This window comes from Phaethon lepturus, unplaced genomic scaffold (genome assembly GCF_000687285.1).
Source record: "Phaethon lepturus isolate BGI_N335 unplaced genomic scaffold, ASM68728v1 scaffold3803, whole genome shotgun sequence".
NCBI lineage: Eukaryota > Metazoa > Chordata > Aves > Phaethontiformes > Phaethontidae > Phaethon > Phaethon lepturus.
In genome coordinates this window covers 33,029-50,530 of record NW_010531046.1, presented here as the reverse complement: position 1 = coordinate 50,530, position 17,502 = coordinate 33,029, and the positions used below count along the sequence as shown (strand labels likewise).

General features: G+C 38.7%; 1 protein-coding gene across 1 annotated transcript in view; it reads right to left on the bottom strand.

Annotated features, from left to right (window-relative positions):
* PTPRZ1 (protein tyrosine phosphatase, receptor-type, Z polypeptide 1) overlaps positions 1 to 17,502 on the bottom strand; it is a 47,603-nt gene that overhangs the window by 1,146 nt on the left and 28,955 nt on the right. The window contains exons 8-20 of the mRNA XM_010284419.1: positions 15,760 to 15,856; positions 14,202 to 14,284; positions 13,338 to 13,472; positions 11,887 to 12,021; positions 10,649 to 10,812; positions 8,154 to 8,289; positions 7,037 to 7,183; positions 4,812 to 4,905; positions 4,435 to 4,508; positions 3,148 to 3,276; positions 1,478 to 1,624; positions 1,049 to 1,191; positions 297 to 432 (exon numbers count right to left, since the gene is read on the bottom strand). Coding sequence (XP_010282721.1) covers positions 297 to 432; positions 1,049 to 1,191; positions 1,478 to 1,624; positions 3,148 to 3,276; positions 4,435 to 4,508; positions 4,812 to 4,905; positions 7,037 to 7,183; positions 8,154 to 8,289; positions 10,649 to 10,812; positions 11,887 to 12,021; positions 13,338 to 13,472; positions 14,202 to 14,284; positions 15,760 to 15,856 — 1,620 coding nt within the window. The remainder of the gene's footprint in view (positions 1 to 296; positions 433 to 1,048; positions 1,192 to 1,477; positions 1,625 to 3,147; positions 3,277 to 4,434; positions 4,509 to 4,811; positions 4,906 to 7,036; positions 7,184 to 8,153; positions 8,290 to 10,648; positions 10,813 to 11,886; positions 12,022 to 13,337; positions 13,473 to 14,201; positions 14,285 to 15,759; positions 15,857 to 17,502) is intronic.

The window sequence follows — 17,502 nt, the reverse complement described above, 5'->3', positions numbered from 1 at the left end:
CCTGCTGAATTAAAACCTTCATTTACATGACATAATGCAGATTTTATGACGACGGTGGCAGCTCTGCATGTTTTGAATATGACCACTTGATAACCGCATAACAGGTTTTCACAGGAAACACTTTGTTTTGGAATAAGCAGCAAGTCCACTACAGCACCTCTGGAAGACAGTTTTGATTAAATCACAGAGAAACTAAGATGCCAATGGTTCACTAATGTTGCCCTAAGATCTAAGCATGCTGATAATACCACACATCACAGGAAAAAAATTATGCACACATTTTGCTTACTACTTACAATGTCTGTAAAGACTCCAGGTCTCATCAAATTTATCATCTTTGCTACCTGGTAAACATCCACTGAATTCTCATTTTCCAGTTGATGCATCAGTGTTGTTAATGCACAGAAAGTGCCTGCTGTCACCCCTCCATGCCTTTGTAAAGTAAAAAAAAAAAAAGAAAACACACAAAAAAGGTTTCTAGAAACTGGATTAAGTTTCTACAGCTGGAAAAAATATAAAACTCAGGGCAAACCAGTGAGATGAAAGACTGTCATGTGATCTTTACACTTTCTGAAATAGCTGTGCCTTAACACGACCTTCAGAACACCTGGCTACAATCTCTGGAGAGCCTTTAAAAGCCAGTCTTAGACTTATTTCCCTGTTATCCTCTACTAACCAGATCCTGAAGGCCTCAGATTCTTCAGTATTTCAACATTTCAGAGTTTTTGGCCATTATTAAACAGCTGGAGAAGGGGAAGGTGCCTCATCTAAATAGTCAGTAATAGACAATGAAGTCCTGATTGATTTCCTCTCCAGTGCCTTACTCACAATCATCTGGAGTACCAAAATGATAGAAATGAAAAGAAATCATTGAAATGTGATAAAATAAAAATGTTTTTCTTATTGAAGCAGCTGCAACAGAAGCAGCAGCACTATTGTTAGGTGCAGACTTTGTACCTTGTTCAGCGGCTTTCACTCTAAATGAGATGAGATGAAAGGATGGTTCTACAGAAAAACATCAAAACAAACTGAAAGCTGCAGTTCTTACTCGTCATGTACAATCATGGGTCCATCACGGTTGGAAGTTTCCTCTTTGATGATGCTGATCAGTTCAAAAGTTTTACTAATAGGACTATCAGGATTTGGCCATTTTGGACACTGAAAATGCCTCACTTCAAGTACATAGTCATCCTAAAAGAGTGAAAAAATCATAAAACATTTTGGTAAAGTATTGCCTTTATTCTTATCCTTCACCCTGTTCCAGTCTGGCTCCAGCCTCCAGATGCAGAATCTCACTGCTGTGGAGGTTGGACTACCCTATTCCCCATGTCACCACATTACCTATAAAGGTTACTCCCTCCCTGGGTGTTTCAGGTGCATGGGATTTTATCACTCATTTATCATAGAAAATGTAAGAAAATGTAGGCATTACCTTTAACAAATCAACTCCTGAGTTACATATTTATGACAGTGTTACCTGTGTAGCTTCTAAAATAAAGTCTTGGATTATGAGCTTCTCCTCATTGGACAGACACTTGTGTTCTTCAGCAATCATAGTAACTTTGAAACTCTCACAGTTTATAGGCTCATCTTTGTTTGGCCAGTATACAAATTCATCTTCAGCCTCCAAGAAAAAAAGAAGCAGCCATAAAAGTAAGTAATGTTGAGCTCTCAAAATAAAACTTAATCCAACGTAATAAATAATGAGTCCTGTATGTAATCAATGCAGCCAGCTAGGTTGAAATTGTCAAATCAAAATCTGAGTGGGATTACAAACATCACATGTGATGGTTTTCAGGTATCTCTGCAGTGTACAGTGGACCAGAAGACCACTGTAGCCTGTGGAGATAGCGACCTACTTAATACTCAACATGTGCTGTGTTGCACTGTGCCACATGTCCAGCCTGGCCTTCAGACAGCGTTGGGCTGCCCATAGACCATGGCCACAGGATAAACTTAGCTGGTGGATTGTAACATAGGAGCCTGCCGGCAGCTCCCACTCTGTACTGACGATTATGCCACTTGCGTGGCCTTGGCATTATCTAAAAGTGCAGCAAGAAGTCCTCATGAGAACATCCTTTCTGTTTGACAGCAGAAATGATGAACAGAGTTGTTCTCTTTTAAGAAAATCCTATAATAGTTTGAATGACCAAAATAGGAGTAACCCTTCCATGGACAGGAGCTGCATGGCGTGATGTACCTTGATCAGAGACCCGTTCACTGCTGCACAACTTGGGGTTCCCAGCATCTATGTGATGGGACATAAGATTATCTATACTACCCTCTCCTTTATAGTGTTAGCTCTAATAAATAGCATTTTAAATGACCCTTTACAGAGTCTGAATGTCTCTCCTACTGGGATCACAATGAACCAGCACCTCCGGGCAAAACAACCTCCCTTATTACAAGGGCTAACTTAAAAATCCATCTGTTTTATAGGAAGTGTAACATTCATAAAACATTTGATTGATGACAAGAAAAAAACCAAACATTGTCTTGGTTGTACATCTTTTTCCAATATGCAAGAGTCTCCAAAGCATTTTGCAGGTCTTTCCTCCAAACTCATTATAAAACATGATGCCCCCTCACACCTCAAAATTTCTCTAAGTACCAGCCTAAAAGCTCTCAGATATCCCTGCATTTCTAGCAACTGAAAAACATAGTCATTTGTTATTAAACTACACATGCAGAATGAATAGGTGACCTTCCTTTGCTGTTTAGTCTCAGTTAAATCCCTGCTAAATGTTTGTTTGTAACTTCAGGAGATAAGCAAGAGAAACAACCTCATATTTCTCCTCTTTATAATGGCTGAAGAAGCCATATTACAACTAAAGTAAAAATCTTGGAGCGAAAACTAACCTTGCATAATGGTTACTTCTGCTGTTTGGCTCTTTTTATAAATTATATGGGAATGATTCAATACTTTCTCATGCCAGTTGCAATCTGCCCCCAGATCAGACAAGGATCTCCTGATTTCCACTAGATGATTTGGAGATTTTACGCTCAGCACAGTATTATTATTTTTTATTTCTTTGGTGTTTTTTTTTCAAAATCCAAGATATTGTCTCACATCCTGCATACTTCAAAATGGTAATACTAATAAAATTCACATATAAACCCACAACAATTATCTGCCTCAAAACTTACCATATTCTGGCTATCAGGAAGCATGACTATTAGCTGGGCATTATGGTCCCATATCATTCTCCAGAAATCCTTGATAGTGTGTAGTAAGGGATGTTGGGTAATAATGAATTCATTACTTTGATAATAGCCCTGCAAAACAAAATCAACAGACACAGGATTGATGCCCAACTATTAACATTTAAAGCAAGCTGCTCATGGACAGAACTAGAAGCTGAGAAAATAAATTGCAGAGTTGTGCCTCCTTTGGTTTCCTGTAAATGTTAGAAGAATATAAAACTTCCATCGCAGTATTTTCCAGATGAGAAGAATAAAATCAATTACACTGAAATAATTTTTAAAGCTTAAAAAAATTTGATCAAAAAAAAAAAGGACAAAATAACTCAGTGGAGACTTGAACAGTCAACTAAGAATGAAAATACATTAATTCACAGACACATGCTAATTGTTCTATACTAGCCAGACTTCCAGAGGAGCTGGCAACCTGAAACAAATAAAAGAATAATTGAAAGATCTGCAAAAATCCCAAGCAGTGTCTTAATTTGTACAGACGTCCCAGATCAACTTCTTACCACAAAAGAGACTTCCTTTGCACTAATGCACCTGATGAAGGATCATGCATACACAGCAGTGCAGGGGCCTTTCCCATGTCTTTCATGAATGTCCAGGAAGCATTTACTCCTCCCTCTCAGCTAATGAAGGGGAAAAGAGTTGAAGAAAACCCCGGGAACAAAAAGATAATGGAAAGCTGATGAGCTACGATGCCTTGGGCTATGCCAGTTGCAAAAGCTCTGTAAAATGAGCAAGTAGGAAAGCCAAGCACAGTACAGCCATTGCAAACTGACTTGTTAGTTCATAGAATCATAGAATCTTTGGGTTGGAAGGGACATTTAAAGGTCATCTAGTCCAACTCCCCTGCAATGAGCAGGGACATTCAACTAGATGAGATATTGCTCAGATCTAGTTAAGTTATCAGTTGCTTAGTTAATATTTTTAGTTAATTTCAGAAGATCCTTCCATAGGTGACATTTAGCTTTACCAGTTTTTAAAACTATGATGGGATTTCTGGTTCTACAGATTGTTAAACTTAACCAAACTTAAAAAAAAAAAACCAGTAATAAAAGTAATAATACTTTCCTGGGGGAAGTAACTCTTTCAGGCAGAGTGAATAACAGAAGAAAGGAGCTTTCAAAATCAGGACTGTGCCACCCTAACTTGGACACATGACAGCTCTGAAAAACAGCTATACAATGGGACATTGTTTCTCACCAGTACAGTTAACTGACTTACCATGATATAGGAAGCATTGATGTAGTCTGTCCCTTCACCAGACAGTGATGAGATACCCACTCTAGATCTTTCCACTGCAAAAAAGTTATGAATTAGTATGTATGTTGCAATGACTCGATATATTACAGCAACATCTCACGTATCTCATAGTAACGATAACACCAAGCTCCATCAATCAGTATAAAGCGTTATGCAGCCATCTATTTTGTTTTCCTGTGTGTAGTACTTAAGTAATTTCCTCACTGAAAGTACTTTACAGAACATTGCTCCACACCCATGCAGATGTCTTCAGTTCTTGCTGAGGAAAGATTAAAGGCTTAACACATGCAGTTCATAAACATTTTGCCACCCAGAGGAACCAATTTGAACAAGCTTACCAGGAATGATGGATGAAGTTCGGTTCTTTTCTCTGTTGCACTGTTTGAGAGCCGTTGAATAATCACACTGCTGTGTGTTAGACTGGCTCAGTAACTGAAACAACCAAGTTAAAAAAAATCAGGCAACTGTACAAAAGCCATTCCTTCATTAACTGCATTAAACAGAAGAGTGCACGTATTGCAGGTTAGCTGTCTCTCTCAACTTTAGGTATCTAGTTATCTGGCTGCACTACTTAGCAAGTCATCAGAATCTTTTTTCTTCACTGTTTTATCAGCTCAAATGATTCTTGAGCCCTAGATCGATAAGCATGTCTTTGAAGGAAATGCCACTTTATGTTGTTCCACATCAAGCCCACCCAGTGTGACTGCTGCCATCCTGGTGTCACTTCCATTTTGCCTGCACAGCTGTTAAAATGGTTTTGGAAAACAGTAAGTGTCTGCAGAAAAATCTGCATTGTTATACAGATAGTATAGCTCCTGATGTGAGGCATCTCTAGGCATCCCAGTTATGAGCTTCCTGATTTTCTTCTCTCCACATCTGTGAGAGGAAAGTAGGACTGATCTGGGGGGTGGTCTCATTGACTTGTTTCAACTAATACAATTCAAATAGACAAGAGTATGAGAAGGAACGAGTATATATGTATATAGACCACTGTATGTATACTGCTTAGGCATGAAATAAATTTGGAAAGCATGTTTTTCCTATCTTTAAGGGTTTTTTTTTTTTTTTTTGATTGCTAGTAAAATCAACCAGATTAATCAGAATATTCAAAAGAGCTTTCTGTGATGTTTTGGGCTGGACATGTGTAGTTTTCAGAAGCTGCCTGCTTTGGAAAAACAGATAGCAAAGCAGGGAAGTTCGATCAAAATGAATTAGACCACAAGTCTTTTTTATCTAAAACAGTTCTTCAGTAAAACAAGACTCCACATTTTTGTTATTATTCTAATAATTTTAGCTTGCAGAGGAAAATAAGATCGGCTGAGACATGTCCCTTTCTGATAATATTTAAGCTCTTGAAATTGGAGCTCTACATGGCTCCTGCAATTTGCGCTGCACCTCTGTGTTTATATATATTTACACAGTCGGTTTGTATATATTATGTGTTTTATTCTTTCATCTGTGTAGGAAAGGTGGGATGCTTATTCCTCCAAACACATCACAGCTGAAGTGAGAGTCCCTACTTTTGCCTAGGAAAAAACAGTGCAACACTGCCGGATCATTCAAGCCAGGATAGCAGCAAACTGTGAAATCCTTTGGTATGTTGTTTCTACTCTCTTGTTCTGTATTGTTCATTATCTTGAAGAAATGCTAGTTACTGTGCTTATGTGACCAAAATACTTCAGAAAATAAATACATTAATATTTTTCATAGCCTCATTACGTACTGATATTACCTACAGACTTAGCTGCTTAAGTTTTTTACTTATGATCCAATAGCTAGCTAATTGTAGAAAGAATACACATTATGCCACACAGTCCTCCTTAGAATTAAAAACCTTAGAGAGAAAGTTTCTAATGATTAATTTCCTGTTAAATTAGGGAGAACAAAGTCTGTTTTGCCACATAATTTGGAAAACATTTAAGTGTGATTTACTTCTCTGGATTCAAATTCATTTGAAAAGGTAGGATTTTCTGTGTTTCCTCTATAAGTGACCCAGTGAGCGAGCTAGACTTCCCATTCTCCCCACGAGTCAATGAGCTGTTTCTCTCATCGATTCTGGGCTGTTACCCATCTGGGTCTGATGAAGTCCCATGCATGTACACACTGATCTCCACATCCACAAGCACCAAAGTGTTCACTTATCGCCTGCTGAGGTGAAGTCTGTCTTCTAGCCAGTGCTGGACACTGAGGGGAATATGTAGATTGATCAATATAGCTCATGAATTTTTGCCAGAATGACATCTTTCCAGACTGTTTTATTGCCTTTGGGATCTTTGTGCAAAGGCATGTAGTTAGATTTTCCAAAATCTACTTACTGGCCTATTTCTTATGCTCTTGTTTTTTTCTTTTCTTTTTTTTTTTTTTAAATTACTTGTTTAAGAGTATGCAAATAATTCTTTTCTTCCAACTGACTGCATGCAGTTGTTAAATTGCTCTGAATTTAGTCTCAGCAGTTAAATTTTAGATAGAGAAAGCTAATGAAAGTTGTGTTGAGATACCTATTTTTAAGTCATTCAAGCTTGCAAGCCTAAAGCTTTTTGTGTTACTATCTTGCGGAGCTCACCTTGAATTGTTTCTCCAGTCTGGTCTTTCCTGTTGGTCCAGGTATCAAGAGAGCATTAACATAGGCATGAATATGAGTCTCAGGGACTTCTGTTTCTTTACTGAGTATCGCTTCGACCAATGCATCGTGAATGAAGATATATTGCTCCTAGGAAAGTAAAAACAAACATCCAAGTTCGCATTATTTTCAGATTCCCCTGGACACCTCTGGGTAAGCTGCCACTTCTGACATGGTTAGTATTTCTTCACAGCATGCTGCTGTAGAGGAGTTTTCTCAAAAGTGATCCTCTGCAGGGAAGGCCATCCCTCTGCAGCGACAGTACACATTTAGAAGCGCAATTGAACTACACATGCAATGTATATATGATATAATACCAAATCCCCACCACCTGCGGTATCTCATGTTCACAGAATAGAGTTAAAAATGCAAGCATAGCCTTGAGTCAAATTTTCAAGTCAGCTTGTTACGTGAGTCCTCGTTGCCTTTCTTGCAATAAAGTGCTCATGCCCAGTTCCTACTGCTATCCTCTATTTTCTCTCTCACATCCTTTGGAACTAGTGCCCATGCTGTTGTTGATTACTTTTTTTTCTATTGAAAGGGCACTGGGGAATCTAACCACCCATTCTTGAAACCTGAAGTAGACTTTCAAATTCCCTGCTGTTGTCTGTATTGTTTTCTTCTGGTCTTTTACTATTCTATATATAATCTTCAGTCTATAGATAACCTTCTATCTGAAAGAGCTTTTTTTCCCTGCTTTTTATTGCCTGATATCAACTGTATGATCAGGTCCAGTGAAGATCTGAACACCTGACAATGGTGTTTCCTTAAAAAATCTACAATAAAAATGCATTCCCTGCCAAGAAAGTACTACTGCAGGAAGCATGATTTATACAGACTTTGTCTCTTCTGAGTCCTCCCTAATAAACAGACAAGGGCCCACAGATAGGTAATTTCTAGTGCAGTGCTCTAAGCAAGCCCAGAAGGATGTCTCTATGAAAGTCCAGTCTGGTGACTGGTTGCCAGTCAGCCTGGTGGTGCCAAGAGGACTGTATCATCTCTCCTCCTGCAAAGAGAAATAGTCTGTAATAATCTTTCATTATATATATTTTATTCTTACCTCAGTCTGCACCAAGTAGTTCCTTTGGGTACGTATGTGTTTTAGGAATCCAAATATGTTGACTGTCCCTTCATGCTGAATTTGCTGCAGCATGCTGTCTAACACTATGTATGTGCCTGTCCTTCCAACACCAGCACTACAAAACAAAGAAACAGTCTTGAGCCTGAAGTAAAACAATAATGAAAAGAACTGCTTCTTATACATAGCTTTTTTCAACAAACTGGTGTATAGGGAAAACTTTCCTCTACAAATAGTTTTATTATATGATATACTTCGCTAAAACTTCAAGGCTGGTAATGAAGAAAAATCTTTTCAACTCATCTTTTTCTTTGTGCAAGAATAGATCTAAAGATCATTTTCTCAAACAATTTTTAAAATATCAATTGAAATAGAGCTAAGGGGTTTCCTGCAGCTCTGCTATTTTCAGGCTTCTGATATTCCATTGGATACTGTGCCAAGTATACCCAGAAAGGGTGGCATAGGTCAGCGTTTGGGCACAGTTCATGTGCTCAAGCTCTTCTGTGTTGAAACACGCATCACTTTAAAGGGAAAGTTGCATTATGCCACCTGTTACAGATATAGGAGATTTCAAAGATACCGGACTGAGGAAAACCCCACGAAGTTGCAGAGCTGCTGAAGGTACATCTGTAAAAGAAAAAGCTTAGTGCTCTTCCAATATAGCTAAGATGGCAAGCAATGCTTGAAACTCTTCTTAAAAAGGGAAGATGCAGAAGAAAGGGTTAATCAAATCAATCCTGTTATGAACTCTGACTTATTTAGCATAAAAATGGCTCTATTGTAAGATTAAAACCCAACTTTTTCTTTCATAAAATAGCTGGGTAGGGAGTACAAAGCCAAGAGGTCATTTTTTGTTATCTAGCCATATATAGGAACTAGTCAGTTGTAATTCCCCTCTAAGTTATGAGGAAACATTATGTGTATTGGTACATGTAATTTGACAGCAACGCTGTTCTGGGTCTGCATGATCCCTTACGGGCAGATCCAAGCTCAGTCTGTACATGCTAATTCAGTCATCTCACTTCTTCCACAGAGGGGGCACAAAGCATGGGTAGTGTGAGCTCAGATTGCTGTAATAAATTGTCTAAATAAACGTGATATAAACCTGAAAGGTCCAGGTTATTAACATGCTATTAGACACAAAAAAGTATAAAGATTACCAGACACCATCTGTACTTGTTATGAAATACAAACCACGAAAAGTAACAAAACATAAAAAAACTAATAATAGTTTCATGAAGTTTGTAATCTGTGTCCTCCATATAGCCTGTACAGATAAATAAGTTACATTTCTAACATGAGATGACTCCTTTGAAATTCCATAGTGTATGGGGACGAATGAACTAAAAGCTGAATAAAACTGCCTACAGACAGAGGTGAGTTATACCTATGACCCAATGGAGAGGTCTGACTGAAGCCACACAACTTACCACTGTTCACTTTTAAAAAACTCAATTTAATTGACTTATAATGTATTGCTGATCTCTCAGCCTGCTGGCATAGATCTCAGACTTGGCATTTTGGGGAAACTCTTATTTTTAACTTCCCAAGAACAGGCAGGATGTAGATAGCAGCAGAACAACCAAAATGTGGAATTTTCATTTTCCCAGCTAAAAACAGATTTCAGTCAGATTATATCATCCCAGAAATAAAATATCTTCATTTGCAGCATTTGTGAGGCAACTTTACCTGTTGGCTTCCTCAGAGTCAGCTCCAGAAGGACAGAATTCATGAGGAGGTTCTCTTTCCAAATGTTCCATCAAAGGTGAGGTACTACAGTGGAAAACCAGAACCTGCTTATATATTTTACAATAACCCGGTCCTTCACGGGCATTGTGAAGTCGTTCCAGGCCCTACAAGCCCTTTTTAACCAATTTTCCCTGAGCTGCCCAGTTTTAGTGAGCACTGACAGAACACCTGCCTGCACACTGCGGCACATGCAGACCTCAAACCGTTCCCCAGAATGCTCCTCCATTGCAAATGACTGCTAGAGCGCAGAGTAATGTTAAAAACAGCAGAGTTGCAGTTCAGCCAGGAATAGAGCGAGTCTTCTTTTGTGGACAGAGCTCCTCTTAGGATTACAGAGTATCCCTGCACCAAAGAAAGCATGAGCCAAAACCATCCTAGCAATATATTTGCAGAAATGAAAGAATTACTGCTATATATGTATCTGGTAAGCTCATAGCAATCAAGAGAGTAGTATAGAAATGTGCAAAAAAGTAAAAAGAAAAGCATTTTTTGGGAAAAAAAAAAGAACATAGTGCAGAGAAGCATCATCTTGTTTACAGACATTTATAGAAGTGGCACAGACAGTTGATTAGTTGGCCTTACCAAGGATAGAAGTATCAGCTAAGAAATTAATCTTATTCCATCAGGAATTGTTAAGTGAGAGTGAAATTTTGCTTAAGCCACCACTGAAAAATTCTTTTTTCTGCAAAACAAAAGCGGAGTGAACCTTACGGCAGTAAAAACCACACCTGCAATGAACCACAACAGGCCCGACAGCATGGCGCTTGGCATGCGATGCCTTCCGCACGAAGGTGAGGACGGGCAGCGTGTATTCTGGAACGCCCATGTCAGGCCACTGGGTATAATGGTACTGAGTTACTATGCGTCCACTAGACCTCCCTTTCTGGGAACCCTGCAAGAGAAAAACAATTCCGTATGTAAGCAGCCCACATCTGAACGGCAGCTCTTCGTAATTTTATTTCCATACCTGATAGTTCTTGAATTAGTACTGTCCCTATTTAGTTAACAGCATGCCACATAGTTCTGAAAATTCCAGTTTTCAAAGAAAAGAGGAAGAGCCAGTGCTCCTGTCCCATCAGCTTGCCCACTGCATGGAAAAATCACCTGGCACTGTCCCTTAGAAGCCGTAGAGAAAGGCCAAGAGCACTGGAGGGATAACAAATTCCAGCTGCTCTTTAAGAGTCACCAGCTGTTTCTGTCACTTTGTTCCTCTGCTGGGTGGACAGAAAGGGTGGGATTCACCTCACAGCTTTAGTGGTCTACAAGGGAAGTAGCCTTGTGTAGGCTGCTTTTCTAAGCTCCCTTCCTCAAAGGGAACTCAGAGGCAGGGGTACCTTTTCAGAGAGCAGGTCATCTCATTCATTCCTAAAATAGGCAGAATAAATTACTTGACAGTAAGTACTGTACTTTAGCCAATAATTGTACGGGGAAGCCGAGAGATCAGATGCCTAACATTTAGGTGGCCAAAATAAATCAAGCTTTCAGAACGCCCCTCGAAGTGGCCAATGTCACACTGCTGAGCTGACAGCATGCTGGTTCTGACTGCAATAAACCAAAGCGCGGATTCACCTCTTTTGCAGGGGCATAAAAATTTGGTCCTTATAAAGGAAAACTGATAGCTGAGGTGGATGATTTAATTCATACCACATTTTCTACTAGCTGCTCTATTTCTGAACATGTATTCTCCTGCTCACCAGGCAGTCAAAGTCCAAATCAGCTCTCCAGTGTGATCACAGCCTTTTCCCTGATGGTCCTACATCACACCAGTACTATGGGCCAGTATCTTCTAAATCTGTTGAACTGGACAAATTAACTCTGAAGTTAATGAGCATCTTGGCTGCCTGAGATGTACAGGATTCAGCTTTACCTACACAACAGAAAAGAGCTGCTAACTGCCTTAAAAAATATTCTGAGCAACTTTTAACACTGCCTTTTTCCCAAACCATGTTTTCAGGATGCCACAAACCTTTTTGATCTTGGTGTTTCTAAGAGTAAAATTCCTTACGGTGTAATAGGCAAGTACATGAACACCCTTCTGAGTAACCAAGAAGTTCCCATACTCTTCGCTACCTTCGGCAGGCCAGTACTGGTCACATTTTCTCTGTTAGAAAACAAATGAAAAACAGAGAAAAAGAGGAAGAAAACAAAATGTGAAACTAGCAAGCTGAAGAAAACAAAATGTGAAACTAGCAAGCTGAAATGTTCACATTTAAGAGCACAGTCAACCACAAAAAGATACAGGGACTCTCAATATACCCAGTTAATAATAGACATGATCTTCAGCACAAGAGAACAAACAATGTGTATTTATTTTGTGCTGTAAAGAGAGACGGTTGCGCAAAGATGCTCTACTCAAAAAAAAAGAGAGCTTTAGATCATACTATCAGAGCTACAGCACTCTAATATTGTGGAGTTTGCCATTCTGTAGGCACTCTAAAATCTAAAGAAAATAACAGATTATCTATAGGAATGACAGGAAAACATTCAAGGCAGTAGAGTCACACGTGGCTTTTGGCTGGTTCATAGCACGGGTAGAGTATAGCTCTATCTGATCAGCGAGGGTAAGAGTGAGCTTGTGTGTGGCCAGAGCATACAGTAGAGAGCTGTGATGTCCAGCCTTTTGGTTGGGCAGCCATATAGCCTTCTCTAGGAGCACTAGAAGAGTACATGTTTATAGCATGGTGTTATAAATGAAGTGGTACCCTCAGTGCGGCCCTCATCTGCATTTGCCGTGTCTGTATGATCTGATAGACACTTACTAGGCCATATGACAGGACTTACATGCATTTTAGGCATTGCTGCCAGTATGTGGCAAGCGTGATGCAATTGTCCCCTCGTGACCCCAGGGTACATGCCCATTCCTATCACATAGCCAGAGAAACACACATCCTGTGGTGGGGTTTGACCTCATTTTGTCTCCCTGGACAAATGTGTATCTAGTCATGTGACAGGAAAGGAACTGTGGGTCCCACGGGACGTTAACAGGGAGCAGCCAGTGTATCCAGAAAAAGTCACCCAAACTGCAGCCTTCTGTTTTCCAGGGTCTTAATGCAACCCTGAGAAAGAGAATGATGGGGAGCAGACTGATAGCAGAATGTGGCACAAGGTCCATGGTCTGGCCACTCCTAAACATATACAGGTCTCTTTTTCAGTATAAAACAGTCTTTTGTAGCTAGACCATGGCATTTTCAAGACTTCATTTGTTGACAATCAAGTTTAAATGTTTTCTTTAGTTTCATACTAAATATCCTAATCTTTATACTTCTATAGCCGATCTTACTACAAGCAACTACTACAAACTGTTGCTTTTTGCTTAATACATGCATAAAACATATTTTTAAAAGAGAGAAAGGAGTCTGCTAGAGGTAGATATCTATCAACATCAGGGAAATAAATAACAGACAAAGGTACTCATACCCTTCCTTTCTCAACGAGATTAGTTATCATCACAATAACTTCTACGTTGTGTTCCCATATCATTCTCCAGAAATCTTCTGCTGTCGATTTTAGTGGCCCTTGAGCTGCAATGTAGGCTTTTGGCTTGTTGTAGCCCTAAATTGAAATATAACAAATGACACTTGTCAAATCACAGTTCACGAGCAAAAGGAGGTTGGGAGGAGTACATGACATTTTATGTATCTATTTTTAAAGAATCTCAAAGGCTTTTAAGTACTTTTGAATTTGTAACTATCCAAATCACAGAAACCCTGCAGTACCAGATGACATATGAATGCAACTGTTATGTCAATGTTTATCATTCCAACAAATGGGATATATGTTCAAGTGCCCATGTTCCAGCAGAATGTTGACATGATACTGATTATGAGACATCTGTTATGATAGTGTTTTAAAAAATGAATCAAGATCATTCGCATGTAAATTACTGGGTAATGAAAACTGAATAAATGGTACCTCAGTAAGGCTCTCAGCCAAATGGCATCTTCCTCTCATGAGATTATCTCAGACAGAAGAATTAACCGCTTACCAAAAATGTATAAAAGAACAAACATTCAGACGTGAAATGCTTCTGAAAATGACTCAGATGTGACAGAACATTTTTTCTTTCATAAAGCTCTTCACTAAGCTGCAGCTGCTACAATATCAAGATGGATTCAAGAAAGAATTGGAGTTTTACCTGTGCTTTAACTTTGTAGGCTTAACTTTGATTAGTTTTTTTTTAACAAAATCTGTATTATTGTGCTACTTTTTAAAAATTAAGTCTATTCACCTCCATACATCAGTATTTACAGAAAGAGCTGACAGGTAGAAAAAGGCACTTACATCAACGTAGTTGGCATTAATGTAATCAGTCAGTTTTCCATCCTTTTCTGCAAGCTGTGCTAATTTAACCCTAGTATGATCATCTGTAGTAAAACAAGGGAGAAAGTAAGCATAGTTTTCTGCAAGAATTATATTCTTTCTGTAAGATATCTTTTTAAAAAATACTGAAATAATTTTTTACAATAATGTAAGACTAATACAGTGACAAACACATATGCAAACATCTTGTCCTTAGGTATAAATCATATTCCAAATTCTAGTTTGCAGAAAAATAAACTAATGAATCCAAGGGTTCAAGGATTCAGAATTTAGCTCCCTGAGCAGAAGCACCTGGGGTCATTTTAGGCACCGGGACATAGCCCCCTGCAGCCTCCAGCTGCTGCTTGTGAAGGGGCATGGGTCTTCTCTAAGTCCTGTGGCATGACTGCCAAGCCTGCACGGTGTCCTGGCTGCCCGGGGATGTCTCAGACGACAGTAGGTACCAGTTTAGGCACAGTCTTTCCAAATTAAAGAGAGCACAGCCTGGAGCCTGGAGAGCGATGGAGCCTTGGAGAAGCTGGTCATCTGAAGAGCTTCAGCAGTGGCTACCTCAGGGAAAGCCAAAGCTTTCTGTAGCCTGCGCTGTTTGTATGGACTAGAGACTTGATTCAGTTGCACGGGGCAATTCTTGCTACTTGAGCTGCCCTAAGCTGCTTGAGCACTACCCTTTGATAACAAAGCCCCTGGGTTGGCACCTTTTGTACAATTAGGTATCAACACAGAGTGGCAGAGGAAAATCCCCGACTTTCCATCCCAAGTGGTATCTTCAGCTAGGTGGAATGGGATTTCTTGCTGTTGGTTTACATTGTCGTCTGCCAGATGAGCTCATTCTGTCTCTTTTTCTATAAAGCTCTAGTGACACTAGATACTCCAGTAATTTAGAGCTTCTTGTTATGAGAACAAAGTTGAAATACTATAGAGAGTTAAGAAAAATATATTAAGCCACCAAAATGATCAAGAGCCCAGAGGCAATAGCTTCAAAGAGAGATTAACAAAAGTGAATAGATGTGTTTCAGAAAAGAAAAATCTGGGGTAGTGAAGATGGGCAACGCAATGAGAATACACGTGTCCTGGTTAATGAAGCTGATCTATTACATCGTGGCAGGGCACAGTACAACATCAAAACAGTACATTTATATTTATATATGACAGTAAATACATCCAGGGACTGTGAAGCTCCTAGAGAGGATAAATCATCATTACCCTACATCAAAGATGGATTAATTTTGGCAGTCAAAACACAGCTTCTATGGCTTTGTAATGTCATTATAATGAAATGTCCCAACTCCCTTTGGGTCATCACAGAAGACACAAATATGTCTTGCTAACACATGACTTGAATTTACATTTCATGACTTGAAAAGATGTGAAATCTCATGTTACTCTTCTTCAAGTATTTTGCTGAACAGCATCCAGAGCTTTCAGTGTAGAGGTACTTTTTTTCCCTCTAATATGATATAAATCTGTACTTGTCTATAATTATTTCTTAAGAAAAACACCAAGTGATGCATGTACTTACAAGCAACAATGTTTATGTATCGATTCTTATTCTTGTTGTCGGGGTGATTAGAGCTGTCTGATGTAATACCTAGGTCTACAGTACAGCTCTGGATTTCCTGAAAAAAAATGTACATCATACTTTAGTAAGTATTAAGATACATAAGATATCTTAAAACACAGTAAGTCAGCACAAAAAGAACCACAACCTTATACCCAATTATCTATGACATTTTACAACTACTTCATTGCTAAAAAAAATGCAGCAAAATAATTCCTTACCTCATAAAACTCTTTCAGTGTCTAATGAGGGAATGAATGCAAAAAAAGTAAAAAAAATCAAATTCCACAGCACAGAACAAATGGATAAAAGTGTTTATACAAATTACAATTACTATATGGAAAACAGCTATGGTCATGCAATATATATCTCCATAATAACAACAAAGCTGAATATTTTTACATAACTCTTAAACAAGAGGTAATTTTCCTGTTAAAATACTGGCATCTGTTTTCCTATCTTCTGCTTTAACGTTAGACCTTGGGCCGGTGAAAGCTTATACGTATGAGCAACATCACTGACTTTAGCCAGATATATACCAGATATATATCCTACATATTTAACTGTTTGTAGGATTTGTTACTGGTCCTTATAACTGTGGTAGTTTCTGTGTGGAATGCTTTTGCTCTCTTTGCATTCAGCTGTAAAACCTTCACCGGAGCAGGACAGCGTGCCGCCCAGCCAGCCTTGGTCTGGCAGCAGTTTCTCAATGAACCCAATGTTTTTATAAAGAGAGAGACATGCCTGAGAAAGACAGGCACGAGGTCTATAAAACTCACAAAACTTGTTTTGTTTTATTTTATTTTATTTTATTTTATTTTATTTTATTTTATTTTATTTGGTACTTTAACTGACAGGAAACTCAAGCATTTATAAGGTCCACGTTGTTAAGTAGGAAATAGGTTGTCATGACTAAATAATGTTTCTCAACACTTTTTAGGATTTACTTTAATATTAATCACCTTCACCTTCACCTATTTAAGTATGTATCAGAAAAGTGGTTACCAATCTGAAAATTAGGTTATAAATATAAGTTGTTTCATAGGAATATAAATAAAAAACCTGAACCACCCCTGTACCCTCCTCTCCAAATGTATGCTGACTCTGCAAAGACAATGACTTCTGTTAAAAAAAATTTCAATTTTTCCATAGCTTCGAAATTCTTTATTGGTAGAGAAAATACCAGGAAACTAATTGTGGAGTAGCCTGTAAAGCCAAAAAGGATCTCTAAGAAATGATAAGGACACTGAATTTTTTAAAATATTTCAGATGGTGTCGGTGTAGCTCAGTGAGATGCAGCATATTTGGTCTTTGGATCACTGCTGTAATTTTGGAAAAGAACAATTTTAGGAAAAGAACAATTTAGGATGAAGTATTTGATTTCTGTATTGCTGTCCTCACTAATGGTGAAAGAACGAACTTCATTACCACTGTGTTTACACACAGTCTTGCTCTTATTAACAGCCAGTCTAGCTGGAGCCCAGTCCTGTCAGTGCGTATGCACATGGGTCACATATGAACATGTACGATGTTCCCAAGTATTTACAAGTTTGCTCCCCCAATCAGATGGATATTTGAATGTTAAACAAACTGGAGAAGAAATGCTGCTGACTAAGGTTAGGTAAATGACATGGGATTTTTGGCCAATTAGATCACAACACATTGGCTGGGGAAGCAAAAGCAAAACCAAAAGATGCAAAATGA